Source organism: Clarias gariepinus, chromosome 4, assembly GCF_024256425.1.
Source record: "Clarias gariepinus isolate MV-2021 ecotype Netherlands chromosome 4, CGAR_prim_01v2, whole genome shotgun sequence".
In the NCBI taxonomy this organism is placed as follows: domain Eukaryota; kingdom Metazoa; phylum Chordata; class Actinopteri; order Siluriformes; family Clariidae; genus Clarias; species Clarias gariepinus.
In genome coordinates, this window is record NC_071103.1 from 18,562,931 (window position 1) to 18,586,641 (window position 23,711).

The 23,711-nt window shown below is 36.8% G+C and overlaps 3 protein-coding genes across 3 annotated transcripts in view; 1 reads left to right on the top strand and 2 right to left on the bottom strand.

The window, feature by feature from the left end:
- LOC128520658 (cathepsin K-like) overlaps positions 1 to 23,711 on the top strand; it is a 287,992-nt gene that overhangs the window by 173,682 nt on the left and 90,599 nt on the right. The window lies entirely within an intron of this gene.
- Positions 3,122 to 8,745, bottom strand: tlr18 (toll-like receptor 18). Its single transcript, XM_053494974.1, has 4 exons — positions 8,569 to 8,745; positions 6,014 to 6,996; positions 4,731 to 5,907; positions 3,122 to 4,457 (listed from the first exon to the last, which is right to left on the bottom strand). The coding sequence occupies exons 2-4, from the start codon at positions 6,994 to 6,996 to the stop codon at positions 4,071 to 4,073; spliced, it is 2,547 nt and encodes an 848-aa protein (XP_053350949.1). The 5' UTR covers positions 8,569 to 8,745; the 3' UTR covers positions 3,122 to 4,070.
- Positions 11,655 to 21,835, bottom strand: si:ch211-113g11.6 (uncharacterized protein LOC559008 homolog). The gene is made up of 15 exons (XM_053494975.1): positions 21,780 to 21,835; positions 21,535 to 21,643; positions 19,215 to 19,354; positions 18,996 to 19,070; positions 18,330 to 18,425; positions 17,754 to 17,859; positions 17,504 to 17,611; positions 15,561 to 15,700; positions 15,177 to 15,352; positions 14,925 to 15,033; positions 14,551 to 14,752; positions 14,218 to 14,333; positions 13,887 to 14,059; positions 13,739 to 13,794; positions 11,655 to 13,234 (listed from the first exon to the last, which is right to left on the bottom strand). Exons 2-15 carry the CDS (start codon positions 21,614 to 21,616, stop codon positions 12,888 to 12,890), a joined length of 1,926 nt encoding a protein of 641 aa, XP_053350950.1. The 5' UTR covers positions 21,617 to 21,643; positions 21,780 to 21,835; the 3' UTR covers positions 11,655 to 12,887.

Here is a 23,711-nt window from a genome sequence, read left to right on the forward strand (position 1 = left end):
GGTAAGCCGCGCTGGGCTCTACATCGACTGTGTGCTGGATGGCGTCTTACTGCGGGCGCTCGTGGACACCGGCTCCACTGTTTCGCTGCTGCGCTCTGGAGTACTGGGGCAAAGCAAGCGTGTTCGCCGATGGCCTGATCCTGCCTTCAGCATCCGCACCGTTGCTGGGGGTTGCGTCGAGGCACGGGCGTGTCGCACAGCGCGAGTCCAGGTGGGTGGACGGACTTATTCCCACGGGTTCGTTGTGGGGAATGTCGAGGAGGACTGCATTTTGGGGTTGGACATTTTGGGTAGATGGGGTGCGGTGCTGAACTTGTCCAGCGGAACTCTGCGTGGTAACTTCGGGGTAGCCAGGTTGCTCGGACCCAAACCACAGCCGGACAGGTTAGCAGCAAACACCCGGGGGCGGAACTTCTGGTAGCAGACCGAGTGGAAAATCTGCGCGATAACACCGGCGCTTTACCTCGCCGGCCGGGCAGCAAAGCGTGTGGCCGGTACTGCGAGCAAGTGGAGCGCCGTGTCGACGTAGAACCCTCGACGCAGGACGTTCCCCCCGTGCAGTCCTCTAGGCTCTCCGGTGGTGATCAGCCGTCCGAGCCAGCGTGCAGCCGCGTTACTGCGTCACCCGCAGTCGCTCCGCCGGTCTCACAGAACTGTGAACCGCCCATCGCCAGGCAGAAGGGCCCCACCCAGCGCTCGCGGGCACCGCTGCAAGACTTTCGGGTGGGGGCACCTATGGAGCGAATGGGCGTGGACACTCACAGCCAGGGGCGAGATTTTGCTGCTGGCGAGCAGGTGTGGGTGTGTTCCTCTGGAAGGAGAAGGAGGGGGCTCTCGGCCGGGCGTGTGTCTCACTGGGTGGGCCCCTGTACGGTAATAGCTCGGCTCTCCGATGTCATCTACCAGGTGCGGTTGGCAGGGCGGGCACGAGTTTTGCTCCACCGGGACTGTCTTGCGCCTTGCCAGCCGCACGCCGGGGAAACATTGAACTCTGTGGAGGCCAGACCGCCTCAGGACTACGTTCGCGTTTATCCCTCACCTGCCAAAGGACGCCGGCGTTCCCACCGCCAGCGCCGACCGCCTCCACGCCTCCGAAACAAAGGTTGTCATGGTGACCAGGGACGGTCACAGCTCGGGTGGGGGCAGTGTGGCGTGGGCGGGGCGGCGGCTGACGACCAGCATGCCTTGCGGGGATGTCGGTGTATTCACCATGATGGGGAAAGGTGTTCTGGTTAGTGGCTTCGGCCCTGTTTGTGTGTGTGGGTGTGTGACGTGTGAAATGTGCTCCAGTTCAGGCTGACGCTGAATTGGATGTAGGCTCCTGAGTGATGGTGCTGCTCATGCCTTACATGCTGTGTGTTAATAAAGTACTCCCAGCCATTGCATTGGGCAGCAAATAAGCTCACTCGTCTCTCCAGCATTCTTTCCGGCGTAAAAACGCTACAATATTATATAATAAAGTATATTTGCTAGGGATGCACCGAAATAAAAATTCTGGGCCGAAAATGAAACCGAAATTTTTGAATGCACTTGGCCGAAAACCGATACCGAAACCGAAAATGGCTTCATTAAAAAACATGTTTAAAATATTTTCTTTTTGTTTGTATCAAAAAAACTACAAATTAATTAAGCAAACTTTTATTGATAATAAATAACAGTAATAAGGCTGTTTAACAATAACAAAACTTGCTTCCGCCGACATACTCCGTGTTTGATGCGTAATGACAGCGCGAACGAGACGGGAGGATGGGAGAGGCGTTGCGACAATTTTGGCTTTTATTTTCGGCGCTTTCTTACGTTTTCGGCGGCCGAAATTTCGGTGCATCCCTAATATTTGTATTAACCACAAAGTGTCCTTTTTTAGTATTTTTATTAGTATTATACTTATAATACATTAAATATATACTTAAATTGTATTAATTCCTGTCAGGTATGTACGTTAGTACACACACAGCCATATACTTTAAGTATACTAAGTATAAATAAAGTTGTTCCACTTTAGCACACAAAAGTATACTTTATATACTTAAAATTGGGCTTTTGTACAATTTAATTACAACTTAAATGCACTTAGGACAAAATTAGTTGTTTCAAAATAGCAAACTTCAAGTAAACTAGTCATTAGTCTGGAGCAAGTATTAAGAATGCTTTGGCATGATAGGATTTAATATACTTAGCATAAATTTTTTTACTTCGGATTATTAACATAAATATACTTTTAGTTACATTTTCCACTATTTTTAAATTTCTTGTTCTTTTAAAAAGGGCCAAACAGAAAGCACACATTAGTCTACATACATTAGTCTACATACTTGGGTTGTTTTTGGTAATTGTTCATGACATGTTTAAAATGTCTTAACATGTCTGTTACAGTAGAACCTCGGGTTGCGAGTAATGTGGTTTGCGAGCGTTTCGCAAAACAAGCAAAGATTTTTAATAAATTTTGACTTAAAAGCGAGCAAGTCCTGGTTTACGAGTACCGAATATTATGCATCACGCATTCGCTTCTTGTTTTGATGCCAAGCGTCACATGATTATAACTGAGCCAATGTTTTTTTTTCTCTCTTGCGGTGCAGAATTGTGGGTAATTGTCTACCCTGCTCAGTCTTAATGCAGGTTAATATTTCATTTTGACTTTATATTTTGTATTAATTATTTTTATGTTTTTTTTTTTTTAAGGCTGTGGAACAAATAATTTAAGTTTCAATTATTTCTTATGGGAAAATTCACTTTGATTTACGAGTGTTTTGAAATACGAGCTCACTTCTGGAACAAATTATGTTTGTAATCCAAGGGTCCATACACTTTAAATAGGCTTTTTTATTTTTAAATACATAATTGTATTCTTCAGTTGCCTTCGCTGTCGCTGGGTCTGACTCCAATAATACACCTTAGAAGATAATAGAATTGTAGATCCACAGCAATAAATTGTTTCTAAAAAGTTTTTGGCAATTGTATGATGTACAATTTTTGCTTTTATACTTACAAATACAATTTCTTTTAAATTTAATACATATTTAATTGTTTTGCATGGTATGCATGCAAGAACACTAAACAAATTTAGCATGAGTAATTACATGTTGTAATGGGAAAGTACAATTATATAGACTGAGTATTAGTTTCTATGTAAGTTTGATTTATTGTGTATAATTTATGCTGTAAAGATGAATTTCCTTTTTTGCGCCTGGAGTCAAAGCATGCACTTTGTTCACAGTACAGCTGGGTCAAGAACAGAAAATTCAACTGCAAGGAAGAAGTTTTCTGAAGAAAAACAGTCTGTACTTTGTACTGTTTAATAGGTGACAAGCAGATGGCAAAGGGGGAAAGCAGCAGTTTCGGTTTAACATACATACTTAGACAGGACCCTTTGTTTAACTCGAGTATAAATTAAGGTGCCCCAGACAAGTTTATTACACATGGTGTACGCAGCTTACAACCCACATGTCATTCTGTGATTCTTACAATATTACATGTCTATACAATGCAGTGGAACCTCGGATTGTGAGTAATCCGGTTTGCGAGTGTTCCGCAAAACGAGCAAAAATTTTTGACTTGGAAAAACTTGGTTTACGAGTACCGAGTATTATGTTGCACGTATGCACTTCTCGTTTTGACGCAAAGCGTCGTGTGATCACAACTGCGCCAATGGTTTTTCTCTCGCTTACGCTGCGGAATTGTGGGTATTCGTCTCCCCTGCTCGGCCCTTTACTATAATCAACATCCATGTTTTGATTTACGAATATTTTGATATATAACAACCCTTTCGGAATTAATTATGCTTGTAATCCAAGGGTTCACTGTATATTTAATACTTAGGTCTGAGATTTGATTGTTTACAAATTTCCACAAAAATGCAGCACAGCTTGCTTAGCAGTGGAAAAAATTACAAAATGCGGGATCGTGGTTAGTTTTCTGTTGTCCAGTGTGTCTTAACCAGTAGAAAAGCTTTAATAGTAAAGTTTCTTAAAATGCACTTTGTTGTGGAATGCATTCAACACAGCAGCATCCTGAGAGATTCCCTGAGATTTTCTTAGGAAGACCTCAAAGCTTTCCTAAAACTAAAATTTTATCTAAGAAGCTATCTTTTGCCCTGAATCTGCAATCTTTTGATGTTCCTGAGCCAGCTCAATCACAGACACTGTGTTCATTCTTGTGGAATGCCTGCGCAGGGAGGCTGAGGACTGTTGTGTGTGATTAGGCTTTCCCATGACACTTCTCAGCTGTGCCCAGAAGAAGGCTTGATGTTTGGATTGTTCAGGCCACTCTAAATAGGTTTTGTTGCTCAGCATCTTTTTGAGTTTACAGTACTTGCTGGGCAGTGAGTTTGGATCGATGGGTTCTTTTACCACTAGAATGACGTCACTGAAGGTCTTGCCCATTGCTCGCTGCTGGGCAAAGTAGAGCTCATAGTTGCACCACTCACTGTTCACGAAGTTTTGTGACAGGACAAAGATAACCTTAAAAATGAAACAGAAAGTGAGAATGCTTGCAAAATAGCAATAAATCATGCATGTGACCTTTCAACTTAGCAAGCATAAAATTCTAACAGGGGAGACAAATCTTTGTCTTATTGCTTCAAATGTCTTAAAACACAAGTAAATAAATTAAAAGGTAAGCTAAGCACAGTATGCATTATTTATTACTACTCTCATTATTATTACCCCTTTTTTACTGATAATTTTTTTTAATTTATTTATTGTATTCTTTTCTCAGGATTGAATTTTACATACCTTCCTACTATTTTCAATGTTCTCAATTATGTTATCAATGATCCATTTTCCTGGGATAAAGTCTCTTTCATGAATGCAAAGACGGTAAGGGGGCTTGGAGTTCTCCAGGCATGGTAGCAGCTCATCCCTTACCCAGTCTGCATCTGAGTGGCTGTAGGAAATGAAGGCATGAAACATATAGTCCGCAGAAAGCGCTAGTCCTTCTTTATGAGACCTATATTTTGCTCTGACGATTTGGTATGTAGCTTTGGCATACCACGGTATATTACAGATATAACATATTATAATGAGTGCTAGCACAGCTCCTACTGTCGTGACAACAGAAATCACAATGACCAGCCTGATATCACACACTATATGTGCAGGGAGATAATTAGATACCATTGTATTGAGCAAGGCTTCTGGGTGGTAACACCTGTAGTTTTCTGGCCAGTCTGTAATGTTAACTTTGCCTTTGAGTTCGGTTTGCTTTATGAAATTGTGGAGCTCACAGGTACAGTGGTAAGGGTTGTTCCCTGCCCTGAGCTGCTCCAGGTTGGGCAATCCCATGAATGACCTCATACTAATAATTCCAAAAGAGTTTCCATCCAAAGCCAGTGACCTTATACTGGGGCTCTTCCAATCAGATGGTATGAATTTAATTTTGTTACCACTGAGGTAGACCTCTCTTAGATGAACAGCCTTCCTGAAATAGTTCACATCTAACTGGTCTATATTACAGTAGGAGAGATCGAGGTACAATACAGTAGTTGGGAGACATTTGAAGCTGTCAAAAACCATACTGTTATGGTTAGCGACAACTGTGGTGATGTTTGGTTTCCAAAAGCAGGGGCTGTTCCCTTTAAAACCAAAGTGATTGTAACTAATATCAATTACCCGTAGGTGTCTGAACTCTCCAGCAAGAAATGCAAAGTTGCTAAGACTGGTCAGTTTGTTATTGCTAAGATTAAAGGTGTGAAGCCCCAACATCGTATCTGTGTAGTCACATTGCTGGTTAAAAAGAAAATTGTCCTTAAGGCGGTTATTGGACAGATCAAGTATTTCAACCTCTTTCATCTCCTCCCATGCATCACAGGGCACAAAGTTAAAATTCACATTGTTTATTTGCAGGTGGCGGATCTTGTTCAACCAAGTAAAACTCCAGTCAAAGGTTAAGATTTCTGGGTTGCTGATATCCCTGTAAAAACAAACATAACGATCAGGGAAACTGTTTAATCTAAATGATTTTGAAAAGTGGTACATGTCTTTGTTCATATAAATAGATGGAATACTGCAATACTTACGACAAAACCAACATATCCAGTACTAGGTTTGTCATACTGGATCCCTCCTCACTATTCACAAATTCTTGTGACCGGGCAAAATCAATGAAGAACAATCCGAGTGATTTAATCTCACTTTTTTCTAAATTCACAAGGGCCATTCGTAGAAGATCCTCATTGAATTTCCCATTGTGAAAGGTCAGCTCCTGGGTGTTTATATACTGTAATCCATAGAAAATATCTTCTGTGTCAGTATAGTACCTAAACTCAAAGAGATTACGAAAACGAATGGCTTTAAAAGTTTTGTGTTCAAGGTCTTTTAGTATCAGAGGAAGCATATGTGTGCTGTTATCTATGGCTATTTGCAGCCACAAATTTGCAGTTTGGATGTTCTTTAGATAACCTGGATCATAAACATCAAGGGTAGAACTAGTTTTTATAGCAATCCTCTCCAGAGATATGTCCGTTAACATATCAAGGTCACCCTTTTTCAAACTGCAGAGTACAGGACCACCCAAAGACAATAGTTTTAGACTCTTGAAATTCAAAAAAACATCATCCAGTGTTGCCCCAGTATAGAGATTATTTGCCATCTCTAAAACTTTCAACCTGCTCAGTGGGGCGATTGCTTTTGATGGAATAGAAGTCATTGAGTTATTAAACATATTTACTTCCTCCAGTAGCAGATTTTTATGAAAGGCTTCATCCTCAATCAAGGATATATTGTTAAATTGAAGCCATAGGACATTAAGGAGAGGCAGCTTAATAAAATCATCATTTTTGATAACCTGTAGAATGTTATAGGAAAGATCTAGCATCTCTAGGGATGAAGGAAGTTCCTCCACAGGCACTCGCTCCAGGCGCTGGCCCCGGCAGTCTGCCGTGCGCTGGTCAGCAGATATAAGACAGGATTGTTCAGCTTTAAATGGTAAGATGAGGAGGGATGCTTGAAAGCCAATCATGAGCCTGAACAAAGTAAACGCTCTCACATCTGCCATTTGCATCTGTATAGACATATAAAAACATTTTATTTATGTGGTTTACCTTTTACGTAATCTTCAACTTCAAATGTATAAAAAAATGGTTGTTGGCATGGTCTTAACATTTGTACTGTAATCTGCTGGAATTATGCAGAATTTCCTATATATTTAGAAAATATAAATAGGTGACAAAAGAATTCTAAAGTGTATTATCAATAGTTTATTCCAATTACTGTATTCCAATTATTATATACGTATATGCATTCCAAAAGATACATGACAAGACATGTATCAGGTTGTACCTACCTATCGAATATTATGCTAGGATCTTGCTAACCTTAACTGCAGTATATATCAGTGTGATCACCTGCAGTTTGTCTTGTGATACCACTGTCTGCGGTAAAGACAGTGGTCTGTGTTACTCAGATTCCCATGTTGGAGGTGTGTTTAGGCAACAAATGTAGAATTACCTGCTTTTGGCTTTATCTAATGTGAACATACATTATCACTGCCAAGTTGAAGATGCTTTAAAGCAACTGTATACCAACACCAGAGGACAGAAATGTTTGAACATGTGCAATTTTCTAATTACTGTAATTTCTTGCTCAAATGAGTTATTTAAAGAGAAATACATTTATCTTTATAGCCTTGTATGCAAGGCCATAACCAAGATCAGCATTTCATTATGATCCATATTGCAAAAAAATAGATTAGTAGCATCAATGCCAAATTTGTACAACACCGCTTTCTATTTTTAATTCACATTATTTGCGTTATCTTGCATTTGATAGCTGTCTTGATTTTACCTATTTTATCCATTCAATAAATAACGAACAACCCCAAAAACGTTTTCTAAAGCATTAGGCTTTAAAAAATGTATGTATCTAGGTACTGTATATAAAAAAAAAGAAAGACATGCAGGATGGAAAAACTGCCTAAATTCTAATGCTGATTGTTTTTTGTTTTGTTTAGTTTTTATCTCTGAATGAGGCTTTGAAAAAGAACTCATTTGGTTAGAAGGAACATTGCTGAAGACAAAAGCAATAGCTCAATATTCTATATAGAATATATTATATGATGAAAGATACTTATTCTGTGCAAATGAATACAATTCTTTCATCTTATCTCACCACAAAAGCATTTAAGCATGTTAAGAACAATTACTGACTGGATTAATAGAGAAAGACGTTTAGGTACAAGGTCACAGATTACAGGGTACAAAATAAGCTGTCATTTAAACACTCAGTTTACTTTAACTTAAATCATGTTTAGTCCATGCTGTTGTATCCTTTTTCATTTTGCTACAACATGAAAGACACTCGAGAATAATGTTTTAATTGCTTTTAAAAAAAAAATTCTACAAGTTTTCAAAACAAACTTTTAGGCCAAATAGCAAAACTAAACTGAGGTGTACTGCTATATGTGTAATAGTGTTTTTCAGATAAACAACACATGGAAATCCTCAGATAATATGACTTAAAGGCCCATATGAGTATTGGTCTTAACATTAAATAACTGTACTTGTTTATCATGCAATTAATGCACATGTACCTCCTATCTAAATTAAGAATTACTGAACCATGAAAATACACTTACTTGTACTTAATCCAGAGTTAGTAGAAGCAACAAAGGATTTTGCATTCTTTTTCCTTTTATGAAACAAATACTTGTTTAGGCATTTGCATAAAAGCCTTGATAAAGACTGTTTCAGCAAAAAAAACAAAAACAAAAAAAACAAAACAACAACAACAACAGATAACCAGCTCCCTCAAGTTTTTCTCTGGTTTTGGAGAATTATTGTGAAATGTCTGTATGTTGAATAATGTTCCACCTGTGAGCAGGATTTCCTGTCAGTAAATATGGTCCTTTACATCATGCATGGTATGCGGTGTCGTTCCCGGGGTTTAATCCTACCTATCCTGTCTCAATGCCAGGTGCTATTGGTGTATAGTGCACAAATATAGCCATCGACTGCAAAACAGCCCTGTTTAAAAAGAGATCTTATCTGTGCTGACAGCCAACCTTAAGAGGTCTTATGTATACTCAAGGAACATTTTGAATTATTAAACATTAAAATATTTGCGACCCACTGTCTATACATTATTATTATTATTAGTAGTAGTAGTAGTAGTATTATCATTATTATTGCTATTATTTTTATTTATTTATTTATTTATTTATTTATTTATTTGATGTATTTATTCATTTATTTATTTTCCAGCACATTTACCAATGGCATATAATGTGAACCCATACAACTGTTAGTATAAGCCTTCTGTTATAATCTACTGTGTTGAAGTGTGCTTTATATTCTCTCTGCACCGTATTTGGCAATGGACAAAAGCAGCACATCTTGTGGCCCAGTGTAGTCATGGTGACTTCTGTCATTATCAGGTTTTGCAAATGGCTTTCTTGGACGGACACACACACACACACACACACACACACACACATGCTTCATGTATCTCTTACCTCTATGAAATATGATGCATGCCATGTCAGCATGACAACTTCAATATTTTGAAAACACTTGCAGCTCACTGTGTGAGAAAAAAAAATCTCAAATAAAAGATTGGTGTTTGCTAAAACTGAAGTATCCTCAGAGGTGCCTAATATAACTTGAAGTTCAGCATGCTGGTTGGAACAATAAATATGCTGGGGAGACAACACGATTATGTTTATATTTAATTTAACAATGTATCCACGTCACTTTGTATAATTTCCCACAGCCTAGGGTTTAAATCTATTAATTTATCTATTAAAATTTATTTCTAGACAGCATCTAAATGACCAGTGACTTTTTCATCAATATGGAGTACACTGCCTGTTTTGGGTGACATTTATAGTCATTTCTATAGATACAGCATATTGTTAGAGCTATAAAAGTACAACATGTTTAAAAAGTCTAATGGAGAATTGTAAATTAGTTTTTTTTTTTATAAAAAAACATATCTTGTAACAGCTACAGCTACTGTTGTGCAATTAAATTTTCATTTAAAAGAAAAATAATAACCCATAACCACAGATGAGATAGAGAGTGGGAATGGCCTTGTGTATCCATTTAGTTATATATTTAAATACAGAGATGACAAAAAAAAAAAATTATACACACTTCAGGAAAAGAAAAGCTTGATAAATATTTAAATACAACTTTTTTGCATATATATAATATTATGTTAATATAATATACATCATACTATTTTTCATTTCCCGAACCTTGTATACAGTACAGTACTTTTTTGGCTGACTCTTTATGTACTGTATGTACAGTATGTATGTATGTATGTATGTATGTATGTATGTATGTATGTTTTGACAGAACTTTCCAACTTTCCTGTTCTAGCTGTACCTTGACATCTCTCATTGGCCAATGTTTACACCTGTTGCACAAGATTGTCTCAATACCCTGTTTTTGGCCCCTAGCATTTGTTTATCTTTTGGTAAAATTGTGCATTTGTATAAGGGGGTGTCAAACTGGAATTTTATGAAACTGATTAACTTTCTATAAATAAAATTGTAAAATTTGATCGATATTTACAGAAAACTTCAAGTACTGTATGGTCATGACACTGTTAGTGCCAGTAAAACATGAAAATGTCACAAATGCTTTAAAGAAGCTAAAGTGGCTCACTGTACAGTAGTTGTTTTTGTTATCGTTCAGCACGTAAAACACCTGTTACGTAAATCAGTGGATAACCTATCATCATCTTCATGCAAAAAAGACACATCTGTCCATTTAAACTGTACACACAATAATTTATAAAAACCATTTGCAGGGAGTTATTGTCACATCCCCTGTACAGTCCTGACCTCGTTTCAAACTGTTTCCACATGTTTGTGCCATTAAAGGAATTCCTGGGAGGCCAGCGTTTCAGACATAAAGCAGGCAGTCTGATCATGGCTCGGTTGTCCTGAGAAAACTTTTTACCTTGATGATATACATGCAATAGTGCAACACGGGATAAGTGCATCACCGTAAGGGGGTTATATGGAGAAAAAGGTTGTCATGTATTATATTTTCAACTTTCAGATGTTTAAAGTTATAGTAAGTGTAAGATACTGTGCTAAGAACATAGACTCAAGATTTTTGTAACTACTTTAAATCACTACTTTTTTTTTGTTAGTACTTTTTTGTTTAGTTCAGATTAGGTCAGATTTAAGTGTGGAGCGGGCAGTTTTCTGTAATGGTTTGTGACTACAGTCGCTAAATAATTTACGATTAAAATTCCCACGAACAGTTTGTACTCGAACAGTGGAATACAGTATGTGTGGACTTTATATTATCTTGAACACTCTTCCCATTATCTTGAACATTTAAGCACACAGACAGAGTACAGACTGATTTGGGTTCCCTGTTGAGTTTGGTTCCTCTCAAACGTTCCTCCTATTGCCATGTTAGGGAGTTTTTTCCTGCCACCATTGCCCCTGGCTTGCTCATCAGGGACAAACTGATAATTATAATTTATTCACATTTTCCTACATTTTTCAAATCTGTTTCCATATTTTTTAAATTCTGTTTAGCTTATTTAAAACTATGACCATTGGTAAAAGCACTATACATATAAAATTGACTTGAATTCAATTAACCCATCACTAGTTGTATTATGTGCAAAATTTTGAATTTTTATAGAAGTGGAACATGGGCAAAAACATTAAATAAACTCTTACAGCAACCATAAAAATTTAATTGAATGACAGCAATCAGCACACATTACATATTTTTTATATTAGTAATTAATGCTTTAGTATTACTTGAACTCTGAGACAGAATGAGTTTAAAATAAATAAAGTTAAAGTCATTTATATGTGAGTGTTTTGGGAGAGATTGTTCCAGGAATAAGAATTATATATTGTCTTTCTTCCTCGACTGTCTGTCTCTTGCATGGTTGTAGGAATCACAGTCCCATATGACAAATAGTTAGATCATGAGACATTTACATAAAAAATAAAATTAAATGATATACTCTAAAGACATAGGTCACATCACTATAAAACTGTCAGGTGTTCCCTCCATTTACATAGGCAGCAATAGTGGAGATGCAGAGCAATAAATTTACATTGATACAAGTAAGATTAATCACAAGCTTTTTTCCACAGCTACTACAAAATGTAATTCTACTATTCAAGCATATTTGGCCATCATATCATAAGTTGAAAAATGAATGTTGTTTGTTATTTTAAAAAATCACAGATGTTCACACAAATATGAAATGCTGTAGGAATCTGTATACATTAAATAATGTAACGGTTTGAAATGATGCTGTTTTACACAGTGACATATTTCGATGAGTTGTCTTCTGCCTTTATAGTTTCTTTCTGCCTGCTCAGCAAAAAAGATGGCACATAAAATAAGTCAATAAAGATCCTGCAGCTTCTGCTCAAATGGTAATTTGTGCTTAGGTTGATACCCAATGCATGATCTTAAGGCTTTTTATACTGTATATATAATTTCTTTAATGTATGCAAAATTAAAATGTAAATAAATTAAAGAAAACCTTAATTGACATTGAACAGAATATCTGCATTACAGTGATACTTCAGCTTCAGGTATTCATAATTTAGACGGATCAAGCATCTGGTACTGTATATATAGAATAGACAGAGCTGCTTGACTGATCCACAGGTTAGGTTCACAAAGCAATGTAACTTAAACCCACTGTGTTATTCAAGGCATTAGGTTATACCCTCAATCTCAAACTTTGATATGTATAAAATGAGTTCCAGATCTTTTTTCAATCTTTTCAAATGCTGCAATAAAATTGTTTACCTGATGTCTTTACAAATTACTGCCTACTTTTCTTGTCCTTTGAATAAAGAGTTGTTGTACACACTTGATCTGTGACCCTAACCTAGGTATCGAAACATGCTCCAATCATATCTACTGTACTAGGAGCCTGAGGTAGGGTGTTAGTAGGCTACTGGAGGCAGAAGCCAATCATGGCCAGTAGTAGAGACAGAGCCAGTGTGGAAGCCAGTGAAGAAGCAGGAGGCCCAGCATTAAACATCAACCTGTAGGACACCACTTCCTGTTTCAGGCCACTCTCCGTGGCCATGCAACGAAATACCCCTTCCTTCAATGGCAGATCAGGATTCGAGCCAAGAACACAAGATGAACCAGAAATAGTACAGGGGTAGCGCTTGATACAGTTGTCCTTTTCCCAGCTATAGGTGGCGTGGTAGGAGCGAATGGGACATGGCAGCAGGACTGGACCATCTTTGTGCATCTGCACTTCCTTAGGTATTGTACTGCGTATCTTAAGACCTAATACATGATAAAAGGAGCATTTCAAAAAGTGTAATTTAATAATAAATTAATTAGATTTTACAGAATCAAAAGTATTAAATTAGCGCTAGTAAAATGTATTCATTTTACCAGTGATTTGGAATTTGTTAGTCTAAGAATAAATTGAAACAATTTTAAATACTGCTAAATTGTAAGTGTAGTCATGTTTTTTTTTTTAAAGCTTGTGCTGGATCCTAGATCTCTTCTAAGATAAAGCATACAAGTGATGACTCCAGTAAATTTACTGCGAGCCCTGTTTTGCCTAGTAGGCAGCATATATTTTTGCAATGTAAGGAAAGTACATGATGTACAGTAATGAAACTTGCTTTATCTACAATACAAAGAAGTCCTTTAGCTCCACAAGAGGGCAAACATAACTGCTTATATGAGTTTGGGAGAAAAAAATAGACAGCACAAACAATGTTTTGGTGTCCTATTAAGATTATGCAAAATCATGATTTGTCTTTTTTTTTTACTGCTTACCTGCAGTGTGTCCACAAACAGATGCATTGGATTTATCAAGACTCTGTAGGAGTCCACTGTATGAAAAGAATAATGATAATTATTATAGTACATTCACCAAACAAACTTGTTTGGTATAGTTTTAAATAGAAAGATAAGATAATCATACCCAGTAGTAACATTGTAATTTGATGGAATTGCCAGACACCGCTTTTTAGCCAAGTCCCACCCACAGTATGGGTCTCTGGAGAGAATGCACTCCCTGCAACTGTCGCCATATCGATTGCAGTCCGCCAGAGGTAGGCGCTGGACCTCCATTGCTGTGCCAATGTAAAGGTGACCCTGGCACAGAATTAAAAAAAATGCTCAACAAAACTTTCACGTATCGGCATGATTCATTGTGTAAAAACTAATGCATTTCTTTAAAATTCTGTCTCACAATATTCCAGCTTATGTTCTTGGTAGAAAAGTTAATCCAAAACAGAAAAGGAAAAACATACTTTCTTTGAGTCGATGGCCATGTTTATGATGGGCCCCTCATTGTGAAACAGAGAATACTGGGATATAATAAAAGCCTCTTCACTTGTGTGGAGCACTTTTAGAATTTTTCCCTGTTCTAAAAAAAAAAAAACCCAGAGTGAAACATGCACATTATATTAATTGTTCTTAATCAGTGAGTTACTGACAACCATAAAAAAATAATTTTAGGCACTCTTACAAGTATTTTTTTTTCCATTCAGAAACCCAAGCAATATCCTCTCAATTTGTCTCAATATTTTTGTGTAAAGACAAATACACAAGAACATAATGGGTTTTCACCCCTTTTTCCCTACCTGTGCCCAAGTAGATGACAATGTAATGCTCGTCATTGACTGCAAGCACAGTGTCTGCTACAATGTGCGTGAAGTGGTCTTCAGTTGGCAGATCTAGAGGAGCTTCTCCGACTGGCAGTATAATATCCTCAATCTCAGGATGATCCTTGATCACTCCTAGCATTTTGGAGTTCTGAGCTGTTGATTGATTCTTAGGACCACACTGGAGAAAGAGTTACAACCATTTCGATGAGATTGAAATGAGATGGCATATAATGAAATTCAAACAGGTATTATTTATAAGGTGTCAGCTTGGCCAAGATAAAATTATGATGCAAATGGAAACACATGAGTTTACATAAACTTGAGAGGATGTGAAAGTAAACATTATGTACCATTCCATGTCGATTTCCAGTCAATGGGTTGTTGTACCCCTTAAGCTTTGACTTAGCGAACACCATGTCAATGTCCTCAACTGAGTATGCGCAGACAACAGTTGTGTCCCTAATAGAAACAATCAAAGGTAGACAAATGCAATGAAGCTGAGCTGAGTTATAATGACTAAAACATGTTTGGCATTTGTTCCAAAAATATTTTAAATAAAAAAAATTAGCAGGGAGAATTTGACTTGTACTACTTTAACTTACCATGCATTGGAGAAAAGTCCATACATGACTCCAGTGCGATTCGGGGATGTCAGCAAAAAAGCTCGCCTGATGTTGTTGTACTGCCGTGGGGTGCTGACTGTCCCACACATCACACGAGCCTTCAGGAACGTAGTCCAAGAGTCAGGCAGCATGGTCTTTGTGCCACCCTCATCATTCTAACTCATACAAGCAGTCAAAGACACACACAAGCATTACACATTATACATGAACCCTACATAACTCTGTACAGTCATTTCAATGTCTTTACAAATTTAATAGCTTCTACTGAAAATAAAATTTAAAAAATCCTTTTGATGGATCACATGAATATTGCTGGATGAGCCAATCTCAGTAAACGTAAGCAAATACACTATAATTGGCTACCATGCAAATTCGTCCAATTTGGGCCCTGTATGGTTCTTCATCCAAATTAGCAGTCTTGTTGATCTCACTGAAGAAAATATAGATTTCCTCATTGTATTTCTGTGTTGCTGGAATGACTGTAGCTCCAGCAAACTGAGGGTCTGATGGAAAGAGAGAGAGAGAGAGAGAGAGAGAGAGAGAGAGAGAGAATTTTGTTTATATATCTGCAAAATATCTTGACAATGACACAATATGTTTTTGCCTCTGCGGTGGATTAAGCAATTAGTATAAGATCAAAAGGAAGACTTTCAGGATTCCATGGATTATTTACGTATGGATGGAACACTGAAGTCCTTTATCTTGCTGTTTGTTTTCAAAAGTTTTCTTCTGTTTCATTGTTGTTTTACAGCAAAGCTTAATTTGATTGCTCTGTTTTTGAGTGTTATTACAAATTTAAGCAAACACTTGACACAAGCCTCTACAAGAACAGTGCATTCTCAAAAAAATTAAATATGAGAAAAAAAGTTACTTTAAAAAAAAAATTTCAATGAAAAAGTTTACACTTCAACAGATGGCAGCACAAGGCTGCTTGCACAGGGACCACCAACCTTCATAAGTCAGTATGCCAAAAGACATTGTCCTGTGTACAGAGGATGTGTGAAACTCGTCCTATTCTGATCACGTGCCTTACCACGTCTGCTATTTAATCATGGTCAGTAAATAAGAAAAAAGAGCGAATGTGAAATTCTGCATGAAACTGTTTCAAATTTTTAAATAAAATGCAAAATGAGCACTGTTTTTATTTAGAAGACATTGTACCACTTCTCTTTAGCCCAGGCAAAATGTTTCTGATGATTTCTCTGTCTCAGGACTGCCTTAATACTCGGAATGCAAAAATTTTAGACCATTTCCTAAAGACATCATTGTGTGGTGTCTCTTGATACACTGACTCCAGCCTCACTCCACTCCTTGTGAAGCTCTCCAAAGGTCTTGAATCTGCTTTAATTGACAACAACAAATTTATCTTTGAAGACTGTAGTCATCCCTGTTCCTTGTGCTCCATTTCCTACCACTTTTCCCTTTTAGTCAACTTTCTATGAATATATGTCAGTGTAGCAACTTGTGAGGCTTACACTGAGATTATCATCTTCTGGACAACTGTCAGTGAAGACAGTGATTTATTCTTTATGGATAGTAATTTACTTAGAACTGATTAAAAATATATATTTTTTTATGGCCTATAAGCCATAGTATAGAAATTTAAATAAAAATTTAAAAGGCTTTAAAAAGTTAACTTTACATCTAACTAATCTACAATATAATTGAGGTTCACTTTTGAAATTAAATCAATTAAAAAAAACTTTTTCCACAATATTCAAATGTTCTGAGAAGCATATTTTAAAGTATCCACATATTTTATGTAAGCAGAGCAAAAAAAAAAAAAAAAAAAATCTATGTGACAGATTTATGTGCTACCCACAGGGTCATACTACTGATCATAATTTTAATTTTAATTTTATTCACATTATTGTTATTTGAATTCAAGTTTTATTTAAGACTCTTTTATTTACTTAAGGGTTAAGCTGCATGTCTAAGTCATCAGTTTGAAACAATGTGAAGAATAATCATAATAATATCATAATAGAAAATAGAAATAATGTTGATTAAAGATTAAAAATAGTTGATTGAAGATTAACCTTAAGTCCTATCCTTTTAAGTCCTACCTATATACACATTATGGCCAGATTCAGAAAAATCAAAAGCCTCTTTCATGGCATGTTTTGCAAAATTATTTTCAGCAGTTGGTGTTATGTGTGTTGATGAACCAAAATGTTGTAAATTGAATACAAATTGGTATAAAATGCACTGGAAAAAAATATCAATCACCAGGTAATAGGAGACATTTAACTGTTTGATCTCTATAGCACATTTTAATACCATTTGTAACACTTTAGCCAACTCACTTAACAGCCATTTGTCCTCAGTCTTTAGGTGCTTTTTGGAGCTGTATGTCCGACGAATAGTGCCAACCTGTTTTTCCGTAGCTGACAGAGCAGAATACAAGCTCCCATCTATGAATGAGAGAACAATACAAAGAGAGTATGCTGGACTTGTAAGACTGTCTAATAAAATCATACAAACCTATAGATAATACATTTCATAAATTTGTTTGTATTCAATTGTCAGACATAAATAGCTTAGTACTTCCTTTACCTGCTGAGAGACTGACAGAGCGTTGAGAGGGACTGGTCGGGGAAATATCTGAGGCGGATATCTTCTGTCCGATATCAGGCATGTCGGTAAGCACAGTGTTATTCACCTGATGTAGAGATGTAAAAGAGATGTAAACTTTTAAGATGAAATAACAATATCAGATCAACTATTCTATCTATTATACACTTTTTCCCTTTGTAGAGGTATACAGTACAAAACTATATTGCATAGTTTTCTCACATGAACTGCGCAACATAAGTCTGTAATATTTATTGAGCATTCTCAAGGTGGTGTAATGTTCCAAATGTAAGAACACAGGTGCAAGACTCTCAAGTCAGTAAAGTCAGTAAAATCACATTGCACTTTCAGTAAGTCAGTAAAAAGTCACCTTAATGTTCAAATCTTTGTAAAATGTGTAAATACTACAATGTATAGTACATTAAAATGATTATTTGTAGTACTTTTAATGTACTTAATTATATATATATATATATATATATATATATATATATATATATATATATATATATATATATATATATTATCCCAAAAGAAATGAAAGATTTATCTCCTTACCAATAGCCAACATTTAGGAGTACCAGCATTGGTCCCACACACTACAAAGGTGTCATTGATTTTTTCGATGACAGTGATGAAATTGTCACACTCCATCTTTGCAGGAGAAAATAACACATTAGAACAATTACAATGTTTGAGTGCTTACAATCTTCTCTGTACATATTTGGTGATACATTTCTCACATTGTCACCCACAATCTCATTGTGATGTGAAAACTGCTAAACTAAATCTAAAGCTGTTTTACAGTCAGATTTTCTTTAAATATTTAAATGATCTTTGCAAGCAAAATTATGTCTGTCACTGACCTTAAAACATAACCTCATTCAGTCGACTGTGAGTGATGTGCTTCTCATAAAGTATGACTATTTCTGTCGAATAAGAATGAGGCCACTGTACCCTGCTCTCTACACTGATTCATCCTGCTGAAAAGTCCATATATCTAGGCCCATAAACAAAACATACTTGATTTGTTGAAATTTCAATACACTTGCCACAGCATCATAAAAGACTTTGTTTATCAATCTTGGCAACCACTAGCTGTTCTGGAAGTTGTAAAAAAAAAAAAAAAAAAAAACCTGTTTGATTCTGCATTCAACTAGTTAAACAAATTTTATTCAATAATAGGTGTTTACATTTACAAATGCTAAAAAAGTAAGAGATTACCCGTGTCTCTCTTGCATTAGATGTTGCTGTAGTGAGGCATCTTTGTCTGGCACTTTCATCAGTCACTGCAGAAATCTGTGTAAATCAAAGGTAATAATAGGTTTCTTTGTTGTTGTTTTTTGACCACCATCTTTAGTAAACAATAATATTTGGTATGCATATTGTCAGATATTTAACTTTCAGTGGACTTTTAGTTCACTGTCAGATTCAGGACCATACCTGAGTTTCTTGCACTCCCTTCTGGGTGAAGTTTATCATATAAATAACTGCTTGCCCCCCAACATACAGAACATTGCTTCCCTGATGGTGGTACATTGTCATGTAGTTCTCTGGTTTTGTGAAGTGAAACCTTGCTGGCTCTGAAATGTAGTATATAGAGGGTCAAAGTCACATATATGGAATTGGGACTGTATTGGAAATACCAGTATGGGCACACAGTGCTATGCAAAGGTCTTGTAGATGCAAAGGAATGTGGTCAATAATGAAAAGAAACATTTCTACATTAAAATAATAAACAATAATAATGAAACAAATAGCCTATGTTTTTGTATTTTGTTATAGTTGTTATTGAAAATAATGTTTGGAAGTATAAAATGGATCAGTAATGCAAAAAAATAAGCTACACAATTACAGGGAACTGAAAATGAAAATATAACTTAAAAATAGGGTATAGGACCTTTGCACGGGACTGTCTGTTTGAAGCACCTGCATCAGGATGCATTCATGCATTCATTCATTAAAACAATGCATCTGTCAAAATCTTAGTTAAAGAAATGTTCTAGTAAAAACACATTTGTTACATTAGGCAGTACATGTAATAGCTGTGGATTCTACAAAACTGCACCAATCCAGGCAGCTTGTGTAAAAACAAACAAACATAGAAATAAAATGGATACTGGTCAGGTATCCATTTTAAAGCCATCTTGGTAATGAGAACCACAACCAACAGAGATGGGATCTGAATTTCAATGTTAGCCTTCATTATTTTGGAGTTATTTTTTTCCAAAACAAAACGGTGATGGAAAAAAAAACCCTCTAAAATAATGAAGGCTAAGATTGAAATTCAGATTCCAACTCTGTTGGTTGTGGTTCTCATTACCAAGATGGCTTTAAAGGAACTGACCGTGTATAGAATAAGTAATGTACGTGCGTGCGTGCGTGCGCGCTCATGTATGTGTGTGTGTGTGTGTGTGTGTGTGTGTGTATATATATATATATATGTGTGTGTGTGTGTGTGTGTGTATATATATATATATATATATATATATATATATATGTGTGTGTGTGTGTATATATATATACACACACACACACACACATACATGAGCGCGCACGCATGCACGCACGCACGTACATTACTTATTCTATACACGGTCAGTTCCTTATATATATATGCGTGTGTGTGTGTGTGTGTGTATGTGCGCGCGCGTGCGCTTTTACGAGGTCGTGTGTACTTCTATTTAGTCTCTGAAATGCTTCCCCTTTGCTGCAATGGCATCTGCATCATAGCTAGTACCTGCAATGCAGCGCTGCAGCTCGCGCATCCACTACTCATACCCTTGGTGGAATTGAAATGCACAAGCGTGTGAAGCAGTCAGAACCTGAGCTGTATCCATCTGATCACTGAATATGTTTTTGTTGTTAAACCACGACCCTCTTTCCAGTCCTGATCTCTGTCAGTAGACTACATGTAGGCTGGTCTGGCTTCCTTTTTCACTCCAGCAACAACTAGGCTATTAGAAATCACCTACGCATGCCAGGATGTCGTTACCATGGATACAAACCCATAAATATGTGAATCATCTCGTTCGTCTTTTATGCCTAGAGGACTACAGAGCACAAAACGCCGAGTTAAAGCATGTTTATGTGATTCTACACCAATAGGCACTTTTTAACAAACGCCTCAGTGTGAGCAGCACTCAAAGCTATTTTTTGATATAGTTTAACCCTTTAAACAAAATGTAGCCCAAAGCGTTTTCTAAGCTTGTAAGAAAATCAATTTAAACGTTCAAACATCATTCATTTATTAATGCAGCTGCACCGCCAGTGACCACCACCTGTGCACATTTAACCATGGCGTAATACTGTTTACAAGTGTAGGCAATTGAATAGGTGTTGATTTAACACTGAGGATATGCAATAGGCTTCCCTGCTCTTTCATCAGCGCTTATCTTTAATGTCTATGTAAGCCAAACACCATTACTTAATCTCAGCCCCAGGGGCAATAAATCAACACCAATTTCCTCTACGCTTGTCTCTCCAGAAGTGTCATTCATCCATGCGGTTATTCCCTTACGAACAAATCACCTTTCCATTATAGTCTATGTCGGCTATCTGTTTCTTACAAAATCTTAATCTGTGAACACTATTCAATATTTCAGCTTTCTGCTTCACAATACAAAGGCATTGATGGAGAAAACGGGGCGTTTCTGACAGCTGCAGCACGAAAACGTTTCCAGAAATGAAACAGGCGACGTAGCCAATCATGTTTACCTAAAAACCGATAGAAAATAAAGTGTGTAAAAAAGCAGGGTCTTACCTTGCACAATAAATTTCAGTCGAGGAGATTTTTCAGCCAGAACTATAGTAAACAGAGCTGCCCAGAGGATGGCTTGATGCATGATGCTGAAATGCGCTAATATCGAATCCTGTAAACAGAAGGGAAAGTTTGTCCTGAAAACTAGAGAGGGTGAAAAAAAATCCAAAATAAATAAATAAATAGCAGCGACAACAACAGTGCTTGATGTGTGAAGGTTTGGACGAGTTACTGTATGCTTTACGAACCTGGGTGCTGATCCGAGTGCTCTTGTCTCTAAGCTTTGTGAGAGGAAGCCGGGCTGCACGTCACATTCCTAAACAGAAAGATGAGAGAGAGAGAGAGAGAGAAAGAGAGAGAGAGATGCTTTGTAAAATGTGACCAAGTAGCCTATAAACCCCCTCACTATCCCTCTAACTCTCAAGGGGAATAAGCAAATAAACATAATATAAACATACTGTTTATTTGCTCATTTGCTTATATACTGTACATCATCATTTTGTAACGTTTAACATTTTATCACTTATTCTCTAAGGTTCCTGATAAGGCAGGAGTTCTCATTAAGAATTTATTGAGCTGCATGTAGGAGGACCAATATTTCATCAATAACTATTTGCTTAGTAGAAAAAACACTTAAGACATTGGACTATTATTTGGAAAGTCCCAGGTTTAAACCCCATGACCACCAAGTTACCACTGTTTGGCCCTTGAGCAAGGCCCTTAACCCTTAACTGGTCAGATTTATAATGAGATAAAAATGTGAGTAAATGAGGAGGGGTGGAACAGTGGCTTAGAGGTTAGCACCATTGTTTTGCACCTCCAGGGTCTTGGTTCACATTTGTGTACATGTATGTATGGAGTTTGCATGGTCTCCTCATGCTTGGTGGGTTTCCTCCGGGTTTTCTTCCACAGTCCAAGGATATGCAGATTAGGCTAATTGGCGTTCCCAAATTACCTGTAATGTGTGAAAGAGTGTGTGAGAGTGTGTATGTGTGTGCACTGCGATGGATTGGCATCCTGTCCAGGGTTTAATATTTCAGTATTTCAGCAACTATTAAGATAACATTTACCGCAGAACAAGCAAGCAAGCAAACATAAAAATAACGTCAATTACAGTAATACTGAACATCACCATTAATAAGCTAGAAGGATTATTTACAGCATTTTTCAAACACCCTAAAAAACTTTATCTCATAACAAACCTGAGCAGTTGGAGGCCAATCAGTGATAAGTTGGTAGCATTGGGGTTTGAATCCAAGTTCTTACAACCAGTAAGCCAACGTCTGAACCACTAGACTACCCCTGCCAGCGCTAAATTGGTTAATCAACACATGTATAATCAGAAGTTTGTTTAAACGTTCCTAAAATGCAACCATATTGATTAATTCTCTCTTTTTTGTTGTTAACAACCACAAATGTTAATTAAGGTTGTTAAATGTTGGTGTTTGTGAGCTCAGTTTCACACAATAAGGTTAACCCTGGAAAAAGCAAGTGTAATGTAGGATACTTTTTATGTTCACTGCAACAGTTATTACTTCATTTTGTTTTAGTATTTAATAAACTGCTTAAAATCTGCTATACATTTGCTTCTTGTAATGTTTAACCAAGTGAAATAATAAAAACCTCTCTTTAATGTACTATATTTTTCCACGTTTTTGTCTAAAGTTGAACTGATGTATTTGATTTTGGAATGATTGTTACATTCAATTGAAAACCCTTGATAAAGAGTTAAAGGATTATCATTTTGTAGTCAATTTGTGCAATGACTCAATGTTTGGAAACACTATTTTAAAGTATGAAATCACAGACCGCCGATTCTAAAGCTTTGCACTTTGCGCCACTCAGTGGATAATAATGTTAATGGCATAGACCTTGTAAAGCCTTTGCTCAAATCTTCCTATTTCTGAATAGAAATGCAGAAATATCAGCATATCCGTGTACTGTCGTTAAAAAATGGATTTATAAATCTCTAATTTAATCTAAATTAGTCATTAAAATATATTAATTGTTATAGGTCGGCATATTTGAAATTTAATATAAATCTTAAACTGATCAAGATTTTTTACCTTTGTTGCAGCTTTGAATTTTATATAGGTAAGATATAACTTTGTGTTTATAAATTACTTTATTTGATGACCTATCTATAGTCTAGTCATATCTACAGCCAGACCCACGTAGGA

What these genes read in the sequence shown, in the direction of transcription:
- tlr18 (XM_053494974.1), bottom strand. Translation starts at nt 6,996, where the DNA reads ATGCAAATGGCAGATGTGAGAGCGTTTACTTTGTTCAGGCTCATGATT. An exon ending in CTGGATATGTTGGTTTTGTC is followed by an intron (nt 5,908 to 6,013) that starts GTAAGTATTGCA and finishes TTGTTTTTACAG; the next exon opens with GGATATCAGCAACCCAGAAA. An exon ending in ACATTGAAAATAGTAGGAAG is followed by an intron (nt 4,458 to 4,730) that starts GTATGTAAAATT and finishes TTCATTTTTAAG; the next exon opens with GTTATCTTTGTCCTGTCACA.
- si:ch211-113g11.6 (XM_053494975.1), bottom strand. Translation starts at nt 21,616, where the DNA reads ATGCATCAAGCCATCCTCTGGGCAGCTCTGTTTACTATAGTTCTGGCT. An exon ending in CTGGAAATCGACATGGAATG is followed by an intron (nt 14,753 to 14,924) that starts GTACATAATGTT and finishes CTCTTTCTCCAG; the next exon opens with TGTGGTCCTAAGAATCAATC. An exon ending in TGTTTGTGGACACACTGCAG is followed by an intron (nt 13,235 to 13,738) that starts GTAAGCAGTAAA and finishes ATCATGTATTAG; the next exon opens with GTCTTAAGATACGCAGTACA.